At 42.3% G+C, this 22,089-nt stretch overlaps 1 protein-coding gene across 8 annotated transcripts in view; it reads right to left on the bottom strand.

Moving 5' to 3' along the window:
- Positions 1–5,739: 5,739 nt before the first annotated feature.
- The window catches only part of CYLD (CYLD lysine 63 deubiquitinase), a 36,162-nt gene continuing 19,812 nt past the window's right edge, over positions 5,740–22,089 (bottom strand). For 5 of the 8 annotated variants that reach the window (XM_079988759.1, XM_079988758.1, XM_079988754.1 and 2 more), the window contains exons 10-18: positions 20,420–20,542; positions 19,551–19,642; positions 18,215–18,281; positions 15,443–15,575; positions 15,241–15,349; positions 13,556–13,674; positions 13,159–13,375; positions 10,478–11,930; positions 5,740–10,416 (exon numbers count right to left, since the gene is read on the bottom strand). In XM_079988759.1, coding sequence (XP_079844885.1) covers positions 11,746–11,930; positions 13,159–13,375; positions 13,556–13,674; positions 15,241–15,349; positions 15,443–15,575; positions 18,215–18,281; positions 19,551–19,642; positions 20,420–20,542 — 1,045 coding nt within the window. In that variant the 3' untranslated portion in view covers positions 5,740–10,416; positions 10,478–11,745. Of the gene's footprint in view, positions 10,437–10,477; positions 11,931–13,158; positions 13,376–13,555; positions 13,675–15,240; positions 15,350–15,442; positions 15,576–18,214; positions 18,282–19,550; positions 19,643–20,419; positions 20,543–22,089 lie in introns of all 8 variants that reach the window. The other 3 variants (XM_079988756.1, XM_079988757.1, XM_079988755.1) reach the window with 3 other exon arrangements.

Genomic DNA, 22,089 nt, shown 5'->3' with positions numbered 1-22,089 from the left:
CCATGCATTGCAAAAGCTGTGGCTACCCCATTCAGCTGCTAGTCTTCTTATGCAGACACAGTGTGGTGGTCTGGGTAAGGTTCAGGCCCAGGTGCCCCCAAGGTGGTGGCTGGTCTTTTCAGATGTGTGATGTGGACATTTACAGACATGAAGTTAATCTATCTGGCCTAGACCAGACCCTCTAGGTATCCTGATTTTCCAGTGATGCCTGTGATTTAGAGAAGCCATCCTGGTTTCTGATTTGATCCCGGAATGTCCCACTTTTCCTTAGGATGTCCCTATTTTCATTGGAGAAATACTGGAGGGTAAGGAGTTATCTGACCCCCAAGCTGTTTGAAGGCAATCCTGTATAGGGAAGTTTTTATATTTAATGTTTTATTATGTTTTTATATGTGTTATATATGTTGGAAGCTGCCCAGAGTGGCTGAGGCAACCCAGTAAGATGTGTGGGGTATATAGTAAAATTATTATTATGGAATGGGACGTCCCTATTTTCAGCAGAAAAATGTTGGAGGGTATGGTAGGCGCAACTGCAGTTAGCAAGAGTGTGCCATGATTTCTAGTAGAGGGCTGTCTCTGCTCCACCAGGGAATAAACCTAGGACTTTCTGCATGCAGCACACTTCAGTGAGTTCCTTCCTCCTGCTTCCTAACAGATTAAACCAGGGATAGCCAATTAGGAACCCTCCAGATGTTGCTGGACTACATCTCCCATGAGGCTATGGCAGCATTGGTCAGGGATGGTGGGAGCTGTAGGCTTAGAAGATCTAGACAGCATCATCTTGGCTAGCCTTGCATTAAGGGCATACAACCCTGATTACATCAGGCCACAAAAGAATGGAAAACCTAAGTTATACAAACCATGCAAAAATAGAAAACCTATTTTCCTGGCAGAGTAGCCCTGCTTTTTAAAAGGTGCATCACAGACAGAAGTTCAACAGGCACCCCTCTCAGTAGGAACATGCAATAATGGAAGAGCTACACAAAAAAGGCATGACTGTCAAATAATTGCATGAAAATCAATATTATCACAGCAGGTACAAATGAGGTTCGATGTGTGGCCATCGAGAGTCACCACTGCTGCAACTTCATTATAGGCCCGTTGTTGTTTTCACGACCAAGACCGCATATCTTCAGCCTTCTGTTTCAATAAAATGATTTCCCTTTCAATTTGGGCTAATATTCTTTCAGCTCTACTGTAATTGGCTATGAATTGAATTGACACACGCTCTGCTCATTAATATACACTAGGTTTTAATTACTTCTATACTCAGAGGTTCATAAATGATCATCTCACGCAACCCTCATAGCTTGCCTGACAGCAGGTCTGAGAAACCTTTAGTCCTCTAGACGTTACTGAACTACAACTCCCATCAACCCCAGTAAGGGTGGCCAACTGCAACTTTTGGAAGGTCAAAGGCTCCCTACACTTGCATTTACAGAGACTGTGTCTGAGGACCAATCCATGCACTGTAAGCTTCCAGTTTGCTTCACAGATGTGCAGCAGTCAACACAAAAAATAGGGCAGGCACAATTGTCATTAAAAAGGAAGGAAGGTGTCAGCCTTATTCCGAGTCAGACCACTGGTCCATCTAGCTCAGTATTGTCTACACTGACTGGCAGCAGCTCTCCAGGATTTCAGGCGGGGTTCTCTCCCAGCCCTACCTGGAGATGCCAGGAATTGAACCTGGGTCTTTCTGAGTGCAGAGCTGATGCTCTACTACTGAGCTATGGCTCTTCCCTGAGAGATGACCAAAGCAGATCCAAGTTCGGAAAGAAAGCAGAAGGAAGAAGATGCAGCAGCTGCAACTTGATACAGCTCTTCCTCTTCTTCTTGAAGAATGGGGTGGGCACAGCTCTTCACACAGGAAACGACTTGAGTCGCAGGACTAGGCAAGCAGTCAGGCACTCCTTTGAGTGGGCTGGGCCTGTGAAGTTTGTTGGTGTCCTCAGTACCAGTTCAGTTTCTTACTCCCAGTCACCACCCCTAAAGGGGAAGGTTCCTCACAGATAGGAGCCAGCGCTGACCAGGGGTGGGGGTCCAATAGCAAAGGGGCAGAACACCTTGTGGTCCCTCCCCTTGATCACTGGCTTTCTCCTCCAGCTCTGATGTTTCCTGAAGCCCTGATTTCACCTCCCCAACCTTCTCCATGTCTATCCAGTCCCAAATTCCACAATCTCCTCCCACGCCTCTTCAGGATCTGACCTTTCTCTCCAGGACATCTCTGCAGGACTCATGACAACCTCTGCCTGGAGAGCAACCACAAACGAGAGCATCCAGTGGAGCATCCAACATGAAGCGACTTCATGTCCTTACCCTCATCTTGAGCAAGCTCCCTCCCTCCCCCTTGCTACTTCTTCAAAGCCCTTCTTCTGGCTAATTAGCCAACTTTCTCGAGTCTTAAGGAGGAGAATCACTGCCAGCTGGCTAGCATCCCAGCGCTCCTGTCTGCCAGACACTCGGAGAGCAAGCAAATGTTTCTGTCAATGTCCATTGAGCAGGGGACACAGAGCGCCCAGTGAGCCTGGGCCTGCCAATGACTGCAGAGCCTCGGAATACTTCCATAACTGGGTCCGCAGAAACCAAAATGCTAAGCTGCAAGACGGGCTCAGTATTTTCTTTGCTGCCAAAGACAGATTAAAATCCACCACAATGAAGAGAGAGACTCAAATATATACAAGCGGCTTCTGTATTACACTAAAGGCATAATCAGCGGCATGAACTTGAGACTCTTTGGATTATTGATAAACAGCCAGTTTCTGCATAGTCAGTGGTTCACAGCATTTGTGGTATTTGGGATTTTGTATTGGTTTGGGAGGAAATGCTGTTTATTTAAAGCAAACCTATACAGAATCCCAAACAATGAATGCTACAAAGCACCAGCTACGGATCGCCGGTACAAGTCTGTTGCAGTAATGAGTCTCTTTCAAGTTCATGCAACTGATGGTTGGGTTCCAATTCCTTAGGGAAAGCTCTATCAGGTGCCAGCTTCCAAAAATAATTGTCTCTAGTCTGGCCAAGGGGGTTGTTTAAATAGTGCTGCCTGAAAAGTCAGCCATCACTCTGCAAGACTCCCCCCCCCCCGCCCCCAAAAAAGCTTGGGAAGCAAAAACTAATTTTAAGGTAGGTTAGGTTGCATTTTGTATAGAAACACAGCTGGTAACAATAAACCAGTTTTTCATAAAGGCAATAGCAGGTTTGAAAGCCATCCACACAGGATTTTTGTTGTTTGGAAAGTTTCTCCTGCCCCACAAATCAAAATTCGCTCTCTATTGCTGGGTGTGGGAAGTTGCAGCAGTGGTCCTTCGGCCTGCTGCTCCTATGCTTGAACATGGTGGTAAAATTTCACTCACTGCCACACTAAGTCACCTTAGGGAGACTCTAGCCTCCTCTTCCCCGCTCTTTGAGGGTCCCTGGCACACGGCAGAAGAGAATGGGTGAATGTACCTGTAAATCTACTCTTTTTAACATTTTGCTTTGTCGCTGCGGGACTTGTTAAGGAAAAGCAATGTCCCTATACTCCTGTTTAAAGAATTGTTTGAAACCTGCAGCTGGCCTGAAGCCCAACTCAATATAGCTCACATCAAAAGGATTCCCACCCCCACCCAAAATTGGCCTATTTTAAATAATCACAGAGTTCAAAAGCTAGCCGATGCTTTTCTAGGATCTCTTAGAAACAAAACAAAACAACCCAGGAAATTTCTGAAGTTGAGCCAAGTAATGACATTTGTAAGGGGTAGGGGAGAGTTGTAAACAGCCAATGTTTGGGACTCCCATCCCTGTCTTTTGAAATACAAGAGATCCAGCGGGAGTTATGGAGTGTTGGTCCTCCTATCTTTGTTCAGCTGCTGTTGACCAAAATGCAGTAAGAGGTCCATGGAATAGTGAAAAGAACATTAGGTCTGGATGAAGCCATTTCAGGCTCAAACAAGGTCCTACAAAACTCATGGGATAGTTTTGCACAAGCCAGGAAGGAGAATGCCTTACCAAAAAAAAATAATGTATTACCTCTTCAGTTCATCCCATTTTTACAAGATTAAAAATCAGCATGAAAAATTCACACCCACTTTTGTGCACATCTCTCCTAATACTGTATGCTCATTTAAGCATTTGTGCACCTTTCTAGGGCATATTTATGTTATTCTAAAAAAGAAAAAACCCACATTTTTGCACACACTCCCCTCCCCCACTAAACATACACATTCCCCCCTCCCCACCCCCCATTTTATGGTCTGAGAACTACATTTCAAAATCCAGAGGAGCTTAGGTAGTTTTCTCAATTGTGCCAATTACGGTAATCAATCTGTTGGTGGGCAATAGAGAAAATCCCTGGGTGGAGATGGAACCGTCAAGTTCAAAGGATGCCCGTCTGCAGATGCAAGCTTTGCTTCCCACAAGCTCCCGCACAAAACTGCAAAACTCTGCAATACTCTGTAAACCACATTCAAGGTATGGGAAGCCCGGTGATCCAGATTAATCCCAAGTACATCCCCCCCTCCATGTCCATATTAAATCATCCATGTTTCAACAAGAGGTGGGGAGTTGGATCCAGCTGACAGGCCAGATCCTCCTGTTCTCTTGACTCTTGGATTCAGCCACCTGTCAATCACCTGAGAGCATCAGAACGTCAGGTGAAGCATCCACTAGCCCGTGTGGCAACCTTTCCCTGCCAGACTTGCTGCAAGCATTGTTCAGCGCTTATAGCAAGTTTCATGCTTTAGGCAGGAACTGGGTTGTGCTACAGAGGTCCACTAGAGTTATGCATCCAGTTTATGCCCCTGAACCCTGGTTCAAGAAGTGGACTGCACATGGATCTACTTAAGGCCTGTGGTTTGATACCGTGGGACTCTACTTCTATCGCTCTGTCTCTCTGCACAACTGTTATGAAGATAATATGAGCTAGCCCCCCACCCCCACCCCCACCCCACTAAACCACCCTATGCTCCTGGGTAGGAAAGCGTGGGATTAAAATGTGATTAACTCATACACATTAAAACCTTATTTAAACATGCTTAAAATATATATAAGCAATTATAAGTACTGTTCAGCTTGAGTATGTAAAATAACTGGGATAATGTGAACAAATTAATTGGCACTTAAGAAAAATTAATGCAAATTAGTTGCATTTCATGGAGCATCTCAGCAGAGAGGGTAAGCAGGCAGCAGTTGTGTCTTTTCGCCACAAGATGGCACCTGATGCATGTATTTCAGCCAGAAGCTAGCTGGTGGCAAAATTGAAAAACAGAAGTTTTGCCATTCCAAAATATATAATGAAACAATGGTTCCACAGCTAAACATATTTTAAATAAAATTACAAAATACTAGAGCCAAGGTGTGGGTTGAGGGAAGGATTGGGCCGCCCCATTAGTGCAAGGTAGTCCTTGAACATGCTATACCCAATGCACAGAGGCTAGAGTACATTTCAAATGTGGGAAGAGTCACATGTGCAAACTTTTGGGTCTCAAGAGTGATGAAGTTATGCATCAGATGGGGAACCTGTGGTCCTCCAGTATTACTAGATGCCAACTTCCGTAAGCCCAAGTGAGCAATGCCAAAAGTCAAAGAAGAATGGGGAACTTCAGGAAGGCCCCAGGACTCCCCATCTGTGCTATACATTATCACATTTTTTCCCTCTGCCATGTATAAACCACCCAATGAAGATCATGTAAACACCACAAAATAAACCCCTTTCAAGGATCAGGTGCCTTTCAAAGCTCCCCCAAGTAATTTAGACAGCCATAAAAATGATAAGTTTTAATAAATATTAATACAGAAATAGGATATGGTACAGTCTCTTCTCTGGGAAATTAAGGCTTAATTACAGCAACTTGATATAAAACACTTCTCTAAGCTCTTGGTGGAGACAATCTACCGAGGAGACGACTGCACTCGAGCACAGGATGTTTATTTAACAAAAACACCAGGAATTGTGCAGGCTAATGCAAAACACGCTTTGTTACAATTGCGGAATAAATAAAACCCAAAACCTCAAGAGAGGCATTCTGAAGAAAAATAAAAAGTTCCACCTTCACATTCACACAAACGCAGCTCTTCTGTAACCATCTCAGCCCTGGGAGCACGACACCAGGGTTTGGGCACCGTGCTAACGTTGCAACGTCTGCGGGAAAACCTGAAACACGACCTAGAAACAAAATGATTCCATATCCGTAGACATTTCGTTCTGTATATGCGAGTGTTTAGATGTTCACCTTTGTACAGTTGACATGAGAGGATTAAAAGGACAGTTTCAGAATGCCCAAACTACAATGCGCAGTACAAAAGAGGAAGGAAACCAGGGTGCGTGTGAGGATTTTGTTTGGTTGTCTTTGAGGGGATGAGATATGTAAAGATGATGTTAGGTTTTCTTCTTCTTCTTCTTCTTCTTCTCTATTTCACGTCACAGTCAAAAGGGAGAGTTCACAGATGCATAACTGCTAGGGAGGAACTGCAACAGCAAGTGATGATGATTTGAAGATGGGAAAACCACCACCACATGTCAAAAACCACCACAAAAAACAGGGCTTATTATATACTCCACCTCCACACACACACACACACACACACACACACACACACACACAGCACTTTTCAATGGAGGCAGCCCAAGTATTGGGATGCATGCTGTCTCACTGTACACAATGCCAGCTCTCGATGCTTTGTTGAGTTTAAAAATAAGAAAGGCATAAGGAACAAGGCCCCTAAAGTACAGATACGTTCGATTTTGCTATTCCCCACCAACTACCCAGCCAGTGGAGCACGAGCAGGAGCTCCACAAGTTACATGATCATAAACAGTGACTTAGCCACCTCAACCGCGTCTCTCATCCTCTTGCACATTTCCACAAGGGTCTTATTTTAAATATTTAAGGCTTCTCATAGAGTCAAGTAACAGAAGCCACAAAAGCAAAGTGGGAAAGATTGCTGCAACAGCATTCAGAACACAAGTAGTGAAACACCAAGATTACGAGCAACAGAACCAGAAAATGCTACAAATGAAGAAGAGGGTGTTTTTCAAAGGTTCAGAAGAAGGGGTCTTCTACTCCTTTCATAGACCATGTGGGCTGGGCTGGGGTGGGATAAATGGGGCAGCCAAGTCCCCGATTGTTTCCTGCAAGTGGCCCATACATATTTTGCAAAAGCCAAATTATGGCAAGCCACAGGTAATATCTGGCAAGGTAATCTCCTCTCCATTGCAAAGCAGACTTGGGAAGGTGTTTTGCAACAGAACAGGGGAGAAGGGGAGCAGTTCTCAGCTCCGTCCAATGTCCCAGAGCAGTTTACCCGAAAGCAAACACAGGTCCTTAAAGCACTGACGAAGGCCAGGTTACCCTTGATCTAAAGCAATCCCTCCTAAGGGAGTTTTGTTTGCTTTGCATCAAGGGGATAACCGGGCAAATCATTGTGTGTGGCTGCAGTATAAGAAGTAGTCTGGGTTTTTATAAACAGGATCAAACTTAAAAGATTTCCAGAAAGTTGGACAATTTAAGTTCACAAGTCACACTTCCTCCACTGCAAAAAAACAACAGCCAACCCCCCACATATAATTTAATCTCATTCCCAAAGGTTTATGAAAGGTGTTTGACCTGTACAGTTGTAACATGCATTTAAATCTGTAGCCTGTTGCATCCACAAGTCTCAGGAACAAACCCTGTGTACTTTTGCAGTGGAAAGTTCTCCCTCCCTCAAAAATATGAATCATCAAAGAGATGCCTAATGTAACCAATACATTTCTGCTCTAAAATGCTTTATCCATTTCACTTTTGTCAGTTAACATTTTACCATTGTCTCACCATGATTCAATTTTATGTCTGGCCTCAGATTTAAGACCGGAAAACTACGGCAATTGATGGGAGACCAGGAAGCAGTGCTGTGCCAGGCCCTATTCACACATGCCTCTAGCATAGGCTACCTGCTCAACGGCCTGCAACAAGTAAGAACGACCTCCAAGAGAACATTTTGCCAAAGGTGGTTTTCTTTGCTGCACTGTTTTAAATTATTTAGATTTACTGTCAGCTGCCCTGAGCATTGTGAATATAGTGGAAAGTGTATAAAATGGGATTTTTATAAGTCGATCAATTTCTCTCACTATTGGAAACAGTAGTTTTGCAAACTGTTTTGGTATCTTCAGAGAAGCAAGGAAGCACACACACAAACCTTAGGGCCACAGTTAATAGTTTACAGATAACAGCAGCATAGATGCAAAAGGGGGAATGGTACAATCTCATTCTAAATGAATGAGAACAAACACTAGAAAATGTTTAAGTATAAATGGTAGTGGTGTTGGCCTATAAGAAATATCCCAAAATCTGTATTAGGGTTACCAAAATAGCACTAAAGAACACAGCAGCTTTCAAAAAGCTTGGGTACTATATAGAGTTGGGATCAGGCAGAGGACGAAGTGGAAGAAACAGGGGCGGGGGGAGAGAGGAATTGGGGAACTTGGGCCAGAAGAGGGAAGATATCCCCTTCCCAGTCTGATTTCAGTTGCTTTGGAAGGGGGAGCAGGGATGCTGGCTGGTGCATGAAGTCTCAGTAGAGGCAGAGGAAGGCTTTGATTATTGGGGGGGGGGGGGGAGGCTGAACAAGAGGTGGTAAGGACTGAACAACACCCAAACAGGAAGGTGCAGCTTTTCCTAGTCAGAACCAGGTGCCCCCTCTGCAGATGGGATAAGAGACGACCACCCCAATGGAGCGTCTCTGCATTTCCACAAGGCAAGGGAACAAATCACTCCTCATCTTCAAAAGCTTGGGGCAACTTCTGTCACTTCTGAATTTATTTCCCTACTCCTGGATCATGATGCCCGAGCCCTGCATCTGCTGCTGAGCTTGTACTGTTACTTGCCTGAAGGTCTCTTTTTTACTTCCAAATTAAGAGCCACTGTCTGTAAATTGAGTGCAATTTAAAACTGAACTTTTTTTTTTTAGTCTTATTCAAGATGAAGCCTTGCCTCATCCTCCTTTATACCCTCACCCAAACAGTTGCAGCCAATGAGGAAACAGCAGCCACTTCCAAAGTAGCAGGAAAGAAGTTGTGAGACAGTTGTGGACTAGGGAAAAAATAAATAACAGGAGTTGTCATGGGGTTGAGAAAGCAGGTGGCAGGTATTGGGCGCTGGGTAGGAGTTCCAGCCATTTCACTACATAGCTCCAGGGGCTTTTGCCACCTCTGCTATATTGCAGCAAAACAAAGTGACAACTTAAAAGTGAACCAACACAAGGTGGAGGTGGGGAGAAGAAGGATGATTTCATTTTATGCGACTTAATGAATACACAGTTCGCATCCCAAACCAAGTAGAATTTAGTCCTATGTAGATGATGCAGACATTGCATCCCATGTGTGAGTGTTTAGCAGGCCTGGATGCTTATGAGGCAACCAGGTGTGGGTGCAAGCCTGCACTGCAGCAAAAATTCATCCAAAGCTGCCCTAAGTGTCTCTTACTCTCTCCCGTTTCTAATCAGCAACCTGACCTAAGACTACTCATGGTGTCTACCCATTCACCCACCCCAAGCTAAAAAAGAGACTACAATTTCTCCTTGCCACATTCAAATTTTGTTCGTACTGGATGTGCATTTATCTGCTCTTTTTAAAAATGAAATACTTAAGGCAACTACAACAGGAGATATTTTTCCCACTGCAGAGAACTATTAGAGTCAACAGTTCATAAAAATATTAAATACACTATAAGATACTTGAAAGCAACAAGTAACTTTTCATATGTACTGAGCAGCAAGTCAAATGGTTTGACTACACACAGACCTTACTTGATCCTTTTAATATGATAAATGTGTAAGCCATCTCCTAAAAAAAGGAAAGAAAATAAATTCAGTCTAAAGCATCAGCTTCCATTTTATAGACTACAGACTTCCGAGCCAATGATGTTTCCTGTGACAAAAAGCTGAACATACTGTTCAGCCTTGAACCTATTAATATTATGCATGGGTGTCTGGAGAGGATAGTTTATCCCAACAACTTGAAGGTATGTATTGCACTCTCAAATCAAATACTGTCAAATCCACCTCACAAGCAAGGTGCACCTGATAGTCCCATACAGGCAAGCAGAATAAGGACAAAAGACTATTTTTTGGGTAACCAACATGGTGGACTTCAACTGTTATCAGGATTCCCATCAGCCCCAACCACCCTGGCCGATGGTGACAGGTGATGTAAGTTGTAGTCCAACAGCATTTGAAGGACACCATGTTGGCTTCCCCAGCCTATTATTCTGTACTACCTTAATTGGCAATCACACCAACCGTAGGGAAAACCACAGCAACAGAACTTCCTCACCAGTAATGCCTTAGCATAGTGGGCAGTGGAGACATCATTTCCCCTCAAAGACTGCGGTGTACATATACTACACGGCTGAATTCCTTTTGTGACCTAGATTTGATATTCTCTCTCTCTCTCTCTCTCTCTCTCTCTCTCTCTCTTTCTTTCTTTCTCTCTCTCTCTCTCTCTCTCTCACACACACACACACACACAAAGACACTTTTAAAAGGTTAGCTCTTTAACATCCCTGCTGTTTTTGAACCTTTCTAAATCAACTTTGCCACCTTCTTTTTACCAATCACAGCTGCAAGTCATAGGATGGTCTTTGACTCTCAGAAGTAAAACTACACTGGAGTCAGAAGTTCCAAGTGACTGGGCAGTGTCAGGGCAGGGGGATTAAAAAATCCATAAAATCAGACATGCAGGAAGTTTGCTAAGGTTTTCCAAATGTAGGAGAATACCAGAGTATAAGAAGCAGTTTTTAAAAGCAAACTTCCACTGAAAGTCAACACAGTGCCAATGTAATACTTTGCAAGCATGGTATACCTTTCAGAAGAATTTTATGTGGGTGCACCCAATATGGAAGCATGACATCAGAATGAGTCATCCACACAACCTGCTCAGAGATGATCCTGCAAACAGTTCACAGAATAGACTGAGTGAGTTGTGTGGATAAAGGAAAACTTCAAAATGCTTCCAGCTATGGGAATTAGTCTAAACACCAACTTGTAGCTACAAAACATTTACACCAGCTTAATCTTCGCCGTTTTCCAGCAGGCAACCATTAGCTACAAAGGGAACACTGAGCATTCTTGGTCCAGGGGAATACAATGGAGGAAACAGACAGCTAATGGGTTTTGCACACTCACTCAACACAATAAAAATGTTTTGTTCTTGTTGTGATTTAACTTATACCAGGTCAAAATAAGCAAAACAAAAGCCTCAGTGCCAAGATTCAGGCCAGCATCCAGTGTATTAGAGGTGAAGTGCCTTGATTGTACAACCTATACAATGCTGGAGAAAACACGCATATTAATACAGTCCTCTCCCTTAGGCTTTGTGGTTCCCTGGATGAGGTCTATGCAGAAAATTCCACAAGGCAATTTTGAAACACATAAAACTTCACTCCATGTACACAACTCCTCTGAAAATGCAGCCTAAACATTTTAATAGCTTCATTTAGACTTCTTTTATATTTTTAGAAAAACCCTACACGCACACGCACACACACGCACTTCCTAGAGTGCAAAATGCTTATTAAGTACTTTAGCAACAGAACATTGCATTGTAAGGTTTTTTCACCCCTTCTTTAAAATATGAACTTCTTTTGCCATAGATGTTTGCTTTCCACCCCCTTTGAAGCATCCATTGCCGGCAACAGATGCACAAGCAAGTGCGCCGACAGTCCTGCTGAATCTTCTTGGGCCACAGTCAAGTTGCTGGGAAGCTGCTTCCCTTCTTCCAGACAATAACTTTTCACTTGTACAAGCTCATGGTTGGGCTCTGATACATGCACATATAAGCGTCACAAAGTAGCCTTCGTGCACAGCCTTGAATTCTTCTTGAGTCCAGCGAATGCAATTCCTCAAGGGACATTTTCAGGTACTCGCCAACTTCTGGGCATGGAGTCACTTGAGGGATATTAAAGCCATTCTGTCCTCCTTTTGAGAGAAGAAGGAGAAGGAGAGGGCAGACGGGTTAATTCAAGGGGGTGGGGGTCACAATTCATTGCCAACTATGCAGTCCTGAGACTGTAGCCTCCCATTGGTGTGCAGTGGTAAGGAGCATGAGTTCTCCTTGATGCCAGTTAAAACTCCACCATGTCATTTTTTTTTTTAAAAAAAGTTGTAAATCAGTTTGACATTCAATTATAAATCTATTTAAATGCCAATTCTCAACTTCAGATCCCCATTCCGCATGACCAGGGAATGAAGGAATGAAGACAACGGATAGGACTGAATCGGGGTGGGCAACCTGTAGCCCTCCAAACACTGACAGGCTTACAACTCCCATTAACCCTGCCTACTGCTGACCGGGGATGGCAGGCATTGAGAGTCCAACAATAGCTGGAGGGCCACAGCCTCCCTATCTTAGGGCTAAAGAGAGAGAAGCAAGCTCAACATTTAAGCGTGTGGAGGCACTGAGAGCAGGGAGCAGTGGCAACGCCAGATCAACAGATTAGCAAGAGAAGATTGTGGCTGTTTTTTAAAAAAATCCCCTGTAAACAAATGCTTCTTCACTGGAAGGGAAGGTTGCTGGGTGAAGAGATGTACTGCATCCACTCAGGAGACATTCGTAATATACAAACTGCCCTTCTGTGTATATTTCACCTATTATAACTGTCATTTTTCCAGTTACTGGATTTTTTAAAAAAGAGTTTTATACCTGAAGGTAAGCCCTTTAAAGGGCACATATTCTGTGCATGTCTTATGCTGGACTCAAAGATCTGACATCCAGTATCCATTCATTTATCACATTTTTACCCTACATTTCTTCCCAAAGGCTCAGGGTGGTATATGTACTTTTGCCCTCTCTTGTTTCTTCACAAGAACCCTGTGAGGTGGGATTGGCAGGCGAGTGCCAGGTTCAAGGTCACCCACTGAGCTCCATGGCAGAGTGGGATTTGAAGGTGAGTCTCCCTAGCTCTAGTCTTGACAATCACTACTCTATTTCAAGCTTATTTTTACTTTATTTTGTGTTTCTATTAACACTGCTCATTCATATTATTAAACAGAGAAGGTTCACTATGTTAAGTTTAGTTCAGTTTACACTAGTGGCCAAAATTGTGGAAAACTTTTGGAGAAAGTGTATTTCCAAGGTTCCAGTTAAGGTTACTCAAAGCTACATGAACACCAGAGAAAGGAAATGAGGTCAAATGAACAGACGTACCATCCCGATCAGCCATGCTGTCAAAAAAGAGCCAAGCAGAGTCCCCCTTGCCGTATTTAACGAAAGCCACATAGTGGCTTGTCTCTATACAAAGAACGGCAAATAACTCCATCTTCTGACAAGGTATGCAGCCGTGTCTCCAATCCCAGTCTGGTAGATCTTTAGGGAGAGACACTGGATTGAATTTATGACTCTGCCTTTTGGGATGAAGGTGAACCTGTAATTGACAAGGAGGGTTAGAATAAGTTTTTTGCAAGGTCATCTTCTGCCTTACTGTTTTCCGAAGGAAACCAAATCTCACAGTTCTCTGAGAAGGCACCCACTGGCCCTGGAGAGATTCCTGGTGCTGAATTCTGAGCAGACACCAGTCCCAAGACAATCTGAAAGAGTAACTTACCTGAGTGTTGCAGGTTTTGCAAAACTGCTTGATCTTCCCAGCAGAAATGTCGGTATCCTCGTAGCATTCTCGGCATTCATACATTGCAAGTCCTCCACAGATACGGCACTGCCTAGGAGCTGTATTTAGCAAGATGAAACTATCAAAATTGTGTATGAACAGTGGAAGCAGCCATCCCTTCAAAGCTGTGTTAATCAGCACGAACATGTTAAGACAAACATAGGCATGCCTTAATATAAACAGGGGGGAGGGGTGCTTTTTACAGCAAATCATGATTTTGTGTACAAAAAAGCGGAGTGAAAGACTTAACACAATTTGATATATTGTTGAAACAGAACAAGACGGCACTCCTGCAAGAATTTATCCAACACTGAAGCAAAAAGAAAAGCCACAGCCCTGTTTACAGCACATATATTTCACTCATGCATGTTTATAAAAGAAATGCATCAGTGAAATAAATCTCTACTCTGCAGACACAAGCCATAAAGAATTCCTTCAGTTTTAAATTCATGCCAAAAAACCCAACTGGTTGGTTGAGGGAAGGTGAACAAAATGGATGGAATGCTTCCATTCATAATTTTGACGAGAAAAAGAAAATACTTTTCCAAAGGGCTGCACACAGAAATTAAGCTCAGTTCTTCTTCTATTTAACAACTGATAAGCTGATGGAGAAGAAGAAGAACCTGAAGGCCCCCAAAGTACCTCTGAAACTTAGCAGAATGGATAGGATGGAGGACTGCCAGGGAACTCCATACACACCTAGAGTGAAGTACTTGTGACTCTCTAGATGTTGCTGGACTACCATTTCCTACAAACCCAATCAGGTGTTAAAATCAGCGGAGAGACCCTATTGGTCATTTGACCACTCCCAAAAGCTTGAAGGGGGGTTAGGTAGCAGCCCAGGAAAAGGTATTATACGTCGTGGAATTTTCACCCCACAAATGTGCATCTGGCATCTTCATTATACAGCTTTTGGTGAATGCTGAATAAACACCACTTTATGCTGGCTTTTGACACGTGTTTTATTTCATAAACTTTATATACTGCTTGATTGTAGAAAAAAACAGCTCTATGTGTTTTTGAGGTGCATATTTTTAGAACCCACCTTATTTTTGTGATTTTAAGTTGTTTTTAACTGTTTTTTCATGTTGTGCTTTAATGGTTGCAACCCAGAACCTTTGGGCGAAGAATGGATAATAAATTATAGCCAGCATCCCTGTTTATTGACCAGGGGTTAATGGGAGTTTAGAGGCCAGCAGTATCAGGAGAACCACAGATTCACCAGTCCTGCTGTATATGTTCCAAGTTTCCTGACGGCAGGTAAGACTACCAGTGTAATAAACAAGGTCTGGAAAAATGGGTCCAATTTTGTATGTATATAAACGTCATCTATCCTGACAAAAAGAGAATGAAGGCAGAAGGAATTGTGGTCAAGGCTGGACCACCCCTAAAGCCTGTCCACAGTCAACCACAAGTATGCGGTTCTCCTACTACTTTGTGAGCAAAATGTTAGACAAAATTTCTGTTAACAGAAATAGAATATGCCAAATAAAATATGATTCACATGGCTCATAGCACCACCAGTCTGTGCAGTAGCCAAACACCACCAAATACCAGAAGAAATAAAACTATTTCTAAATACTCTATGATCAGCCATAGTGTCATGAACAATATTTTATGCTCACTGTCTTCCAGTAGGTCTGTGATATTTAATTCCAGTGATGGAAAGATTTTGTTGAACATTTTGAAGTCCTTTCCAAATCGAGGCATCTGAATAATCAGACATGAGGGTGCCTAGCAAGAGCCAAGAAAAAAATGCAGCTGTTTTAGTGAAATTATGCATCCAACGGGTAAAAATTTTATGAAAGCAAATAATATCCTCCAAACCTCTGCAAATTTCAAGTTGCTGTTGATAAAAGACCATTCCAGTAGCTGCTGAATTGTAGGAACTCCAACCTTCTCATTCTTGTCCATAAAAATCTGATAGAAGTAGCAGTCTTGAACCTTTTGACCAGCTGATCTAAGAAAAGAGTGTATTTTCAAAACAGATTTTGATAAAAAATGATAAGGCTTAATGATGAACAAGAGGACATTTAACTATTCTTTCATCCATTTGGACAAATGTCTTCTGTTACAAAAACTAAAAAATAACTTTGGGAAAGGAGTGGGAAAGATTAAGCATTTTGTAAGGCAATTAAAAAATAATAGAGCTGGATCCAGATTATGTTAGTTGATCTCAAGTCCCATTGTTTTCAATTGGATTTAAATCATGATTTGTCACATTGTGGGATCCAAGTCCAACTAATTTAGTCTTAATCCAACCTTCTTTTCCTACATGGGTGTTCAAGACAGTGTTTAAATCCTCTCAAAAGATTACCATCCTTTGTCAGCTATGATGTTCCAACTAAGAGATATAGAAATACCTGTTGGATTACCTGGGTTTCAGTCTTTTTTGACAGCCCTTTCACTATTATATATCAATTAAGACCATTCATAAACAAAGTGAATACAGTAATGTTGACTCCCATACTTCTGAAATGAATGTTCAGTTATACAGATTGTAACCGCTGTTTAACAAGGGTCATTTGTACCCAAGCAGATGTACTACTGAATCATATTTAATACTTAACAAGGGAGAGCCAGGGAAGGGAAAGTTTGCACGACTGTGAAGAAGGAATGGATATGAGAGCTTGTGGGGGCATCCCAAACACTCAATATGACAAGGATGAAACTAAAACTGCTTCATATTTACTAACTTGCCTGGTAGTCATATCCAATCAGGAATTCAATGCAGGGGGGGCCACCAGGGGGCGCATTGGAAGATGGCTGACAATAACATCGCCCCGACCCACACGAGGTAATTAAGAGGCTGATATCGGAGTATGCAGCCTCCCTTGCCCCCCCAAGGGAATGGGGGGGACTGCCTTGCCAGCTGTGTCCATAATTCACCCACGGATTCGAAAGAAGGGGGTGAGGACACTTGGCACGAAGCCCTCGGGTGAGGTCGGCTCTCCCTGACGCTGTCTCTAATCGCACACTGGTTCGCATTAACTCGAAATATATAATTGGAAATATATAATTGGAAAGAAGCTAATGCACATACATCAAGTGAAGATCGGGAGTAAAGACTGCTGATTAATGGGATCTCTGTGAGTGGAGCGACGAATTGGACAAATAAATCAGGTGAAGAATCATCACTAAAAGATTGGTATGTTGGAGTGAAACGGAAAGGGGGGGGGAGGAAAAAACTTTTCTTTTTTTGTCTTATGTGAGTACAGATAACCCTCTTCTCCAGAGAGAAGAATCATTGCAAATTACTAATCACAAGCAGGAGTTAAGAACTGTGTGGAAATGAATTACTGATCAAAGAGAGGACTGGTGGAAACATCGGGGAATGGAAAGAAAGTATTATAACGCAGTTATAAATGGAGTTTCGTTAAGACAGGCTTGCCCATAGGAGGACGAGGGGGAGGAGGACCAGGGTCATCGGAATGTGAATGTATGGTTATCAGAATGTGATCTTGACCTGGCAGGGCCCCCTGAGATATAGATCGGCAAGCCTGTGGAAATCAACGGACAGACTATGGGAATGTTCTTTACGGAGGTGTGGAAATGGCGTCTGTCCTTTATGTGATATGACTCTTGGAGAGTGCAAAACCCACACAGGATATATTTGTTTTCAACCCGCTTGTGAAGATTATCAGAGATCACAAAGAAAGGAATATATGATAACAACAAGAAGATGAGGAAAATAACAAAGAGACTATCTGGACAGAACTGGATAGAACTGTTTAATTAAAGCAGCAGCAAGAGTGAAGTTTGGATCCCTTTCGGAGCTTGAAGTATGGGTACCCCCAACAAAATTTTAAAAATATGGCTGTATAATTTGGAACTAATGTGATTTGGAATTAATGTGCTTTGATTGGCCTGTTAATAAAAATTATATTTTTTTAAAAAAGGAATTCAATGCAGGAGAAATTCAAGCTACTAGTTTATCAGGTGAGCAACTTTAGGCAGAGCTAAATTTTTGGCCCAGTGTGAACATGTATGAAAAATTGGATTGTATGGCCATTCAATACAACACACAGACACCCCTCCCAAAATCATGGCAATTTTTGGAACAGAGGTGGTGGTGGTGGGGAAATCCTCAATGTCATAAACAGTAGTACAAAATGTAAAGAGATGCGCAACTAAAGGCCCATACACTGAAGACCACAAGTTACTAGATGCCCCCCCCCCTTTTACTAGTCTGCTTTTAGTGATACGAGGGGCTGGTGGTGGGTTTTGTTATTTTTTTAATAGCAAACTAAATATGTAGGCTGTGATTTTATGTGGGGTGTAGATAAGGCAATCATGGAAATGCAGGGGGCTGCCAGAAGGAGGGGCAGAGTGCTTAGTCCTGCCCCCCACCCGGCATCCTGTAACCCACTTGCCTGTGTAAAGTTCCTTGTTGTCTATGATCACTAGGTAAAGGATTAAGCTCAACTCCGTTTTCACAGCATTTCCATCATAAATCGATGTCTTGAATGCAGTCAGACTTACAGAATTGTATACCTCTAAAAAGCAGGTTTGAATTCAACCAAACATTCTCTAAAAGCTCATGTTCCTGAAGTCCTAAACTTCATTTTGAAACATGACTTTAGCAGAGGAATATTTTACCTTATTTTTAACAGTGGCTCTACTCTCAAAATATGATGAAACAAAATATTCAAGAATTCTTCAGGATCTAGGGGAAAAGAGAGTTGTATATCAAACAAAGACTAGTATGTAAGACCCAAATAATTTTAAAATAAATGTTCACATAAAAAATCATTTTAACCAAACAGGCAAAGAGCAGGGAGCATATTTTATAAACGGTTGAATACACAAAGATTTATAAAAACAGTTAAATAGTCAAGATTATCAAGACTCAATTTCTCCATTATCATTCTAAAAAAAAATACAAACTTAGCTGAAACTCTCCAATATTCTAATGACATTATTATGCACACACACAAAAATATAGTACATTAACCTAGCTATATTAAGCATTAGCCACCTCATACCCAACATCACTCAGGAATTCTAAGCAGAAAAAATCCCAGCTGTTATGAAATCACTGGTTGAAACAAGTGCCATTTCAAAATATTCAAAATGGCACCCAATGGTATCCAAATGATTTCAGGAACTTTGGTTGCAATATCTTAAGACGTGTCCAAATGTATAGCTAACAAACAACTTTTCAAAACATGTAGTGGATTGTCTCTAAAATATGCTCTTCAAAAGCCATATAGCCAGAAATATAGTATAAGCACAGTATATGAGCACAAGAGAGTTAAACTAAAACTTTGAGGGAGGAAACAGATTGGGTTGTATCCAATCAGGTCATTCCATAAGCACAAGGATTGCACAATGGAACCTCCCCCTCCTCTTCCCACATGCCCCCTGCACCAATCCCAAATCAGCTCTGGAGGACTGGGGAACCTCCAGAACAGACTGTAGGTAGGGTCAGACAGTAGGGAGGAGAGGTACGAGAAGTTCTGTTGAGCAAATGGAAATCCTTGCACTTGCATCCATCGCTTCCTGATCTTGGAGACTGTTCTAAAGCATAATAAATAAATAGAAGCATATTTACACAAACTTATCCGCTTGCTTTCTATAATAGCTCCTGGAAAAAGACATCAGTTTAGTCAGGAGCATCATGTTTCAAACTTTTCTGATCCAACTCTGAAATGGGTGGTATTTCAGATTTTTTGCTGATAAATAGTAACGTTCTGGCAGTCACTAATAAATTTGGCACCAGCTCAGAACCATCTCTCTCAATATCACTCACAATTCAGAACCTTCAGTTTGTAACAGAAACACCCATCCCTATTCACTCCCTTTCCCTCACCAATGCTACAGAGTTTGGTAAAGCTCAAATAAAATTGAATTTTATTTTTGGTAATCCATTTTGGGATATACAATGAAAAGCAGTATATAAACTTCTTAAATAAAAAGAAATAAATCAAGTTACCTTTCTCTTCAGAGGTAAACCCTGAAGCTGCTTCCACTTTTTCCAGGATTTTCCTCAGCTTCATTATTTTTGTTGCACAGACATATCCATATCTAGAATAAAAAGATGAAGAGTCTGAGGAGAGAGAGAAATGGTGAACCTCAAAGGGATACGGAGCTTTAAGGCACATGGGGATACACAGAACTGGCAGAATGGGTAACTATAAAACTTCCTTGTTCCACACATTAGTAGAGCAGAATGAGAACAAGCAACAAAGAAAATGCTAAGGTAACCTAATAATGGGCTCTCAGTTTCTGAGCTCCACATTTTGAAGAAGTATATCGGTTTTCTGAATTGAGGGCAATGCAGCTATACTCAGAGCCAACTTGTTTCAAAGCCTCCATACATATTTTGAATATATGCAACATTCTTGCAACTGCTCTTCTAGGAATGAAAACAAAGGGCCCTTTCATTTTCTCATTGTACTCATCCCAGCAGAAATGATATTGAGTTCCACATCAGGAATGCCACGCCTTACTGACAAAACCCAGGGAGCTGGAACTATATAAAAAAGCAGCATGGGTTAAACAAGAAAAGAGTTGAAAGGGCTAGGTAGAAACTGGGAAGGTTGATTTAGCAAAGTCGTTTCCAAACTTTCTGCTTTCAAGGAATTCTGCCAAAGAAATACCTGCATGTTACATAGGATTCTGGATCACGCTCTAGGGTGCAGGCCACATATCTAAGCCTTCACCATCTGCCTGTATTTGCCAATAATACACTCGGCTCTTCACCTATCTATACATTGTACAGGGAAGACTAGAAATGGTAAGCAAGGAATACATTTTGAAAACTATTGAAAATTTTGAAACAATTCATTTGCCCGTACTTACATTCTGAGAGGATTCACTATCTCTGTCCGCAGAAGCTCTTGAGTTTCACTGTAATATTCTACATCATTTTTCTCTTTTGGTCTAAGCAAGACTGTGTCCAAAACAGAGCTGAATGCAAACAGGCTGAAAGAGGGGAGAAGCCAATTTCAATCTGAAAACACATTAACAATAGAGGATACCCTAAAGCTGAGATGCTTGTGAAGGGCATCTCACTCTTGCATTGCCACTATGGACTGCTGCTACTAACAGAAGAAACTAGAACTGTTCCTTACTGGCAGCAAGAGGATCTGAGTTTTGGCAGGGAATTGTTCCAGTCTTGCCAAAAGCTGAGTCTACTATGCGTACTACCTTACACTTTACAAAGGAAGTTTGAGCCACTTTGCAAAGTATACAGAATGTGAACTCTACCATCAAATATTAAAAGGAGCAGCAAGTAGAATAAGGAGCAGACTAGAAGTAGGAGAGATGAAGTTAGGCAATTTTGATTGAAAGACATCAGAAGCATACCATCCCTCCCAGTTTCTCGAGGGGAAAATGCAAGCTTGCTGCCAGGGTGAGATTTAGCCAAAGCTGTCAAATAGCAGCCTCAAGTGCAATCACTCTCTCAAGAGATTATGATAGTCAATACAACTGTCATACAATGAAATGAGGGCCTGCAGAGAGGGTTTTTCCTTTATTTTTATGTTTATTTATTGACAGTTTTATGGCAGAGAACTCACAGTCATCTACTTCCTGGAGAGAACAGCTGGTTAAGGGGTTGGCTGCTACATCACAATTTTATGAGATCTAGGAAGCAGATGTGGCTCTGCTACCACCATCCTACATGAAAGTGGAGGGGAAGAACTCTAAAACCTATGGAAAGTTTTAGGCCAGTAGCACAGGCATGAGGAATCTGCAGCCCCCCCGGATGCTGATGAACTCCTATCATCTGTGACCACTGGCCATAAGGACCAGGGCTGATGGGAGTTGTAGTCCAACAACCTCTGGAGGGCCACAGGTTCCCCATCCTTGCTGTAGAAGACAGTGAGGCGACGACAGGGAAGGATCAGGTGCTCTCCAACTGGTAATGTAGATTGTGTGCTTTTTTGCCTGGCTGCTATTGCTGCTCTCAAGTTTGCTTGTTTTTGGTAAACATGTATTTTTGCATTATTGGGACAGGTGTGTTTGATGTGTTAAGGAAGCACAACAAAGCAGAGTTGATTTTGCAATTTCAGACTCCGCTGTAATGGCCGTCTATCTCAAAGAGCTAGGTATTCTATAAGTGCAATATAAATAAAGAGGCTGGTCGTGTTACATCCCATACTGTGGACAAGGCCACAGCAGAACCCCAGTAGTGTCACCTCATTTGATCCATTCACAACTTTCCCCATGGACCTTCACCTGCCACTACGTCCTCCTCCTCCTCCACTCATCCAGCCATGCAAGAGGCAGTGAGGTGCTTCCCAGCCTCCCCAAAAAGAAATCTGACACAGCAGATTGGGATTAAAGCATCAGGAAATGGCTTCACTGAGAAAATCACCCACACTGAATTCCTCACCTTTACAGGTCAAGCTACTTTCAGTGAGCTCCATTCATTGCACAGCAAGGCACAATAGATGGCTAATGTCACTCTACTGAACTTTCATCTGAAATATTTGCACTGTTCGTTGTGCGCTCATGTCCTTTCCCCT

The sequence above is a fragment of the Podarcis cretensis genome, assembly GCF_951804945.1.
Source record: "Podarcis cretensis genome assembly, chromosome: 8".
In the NCBI taxonomy this organism is placed as follows: Eukaryota; Metazoa; Chordata; class Lepidosauria; order Squamata; family Lacertidae; genus Podarcis; species Podarcis cretensis.
The sequence above is the reverse complement of the archived record's forward strand: the minus strand, read 5'-3'. Positions and strand labels throughout refer to the sequence as shown.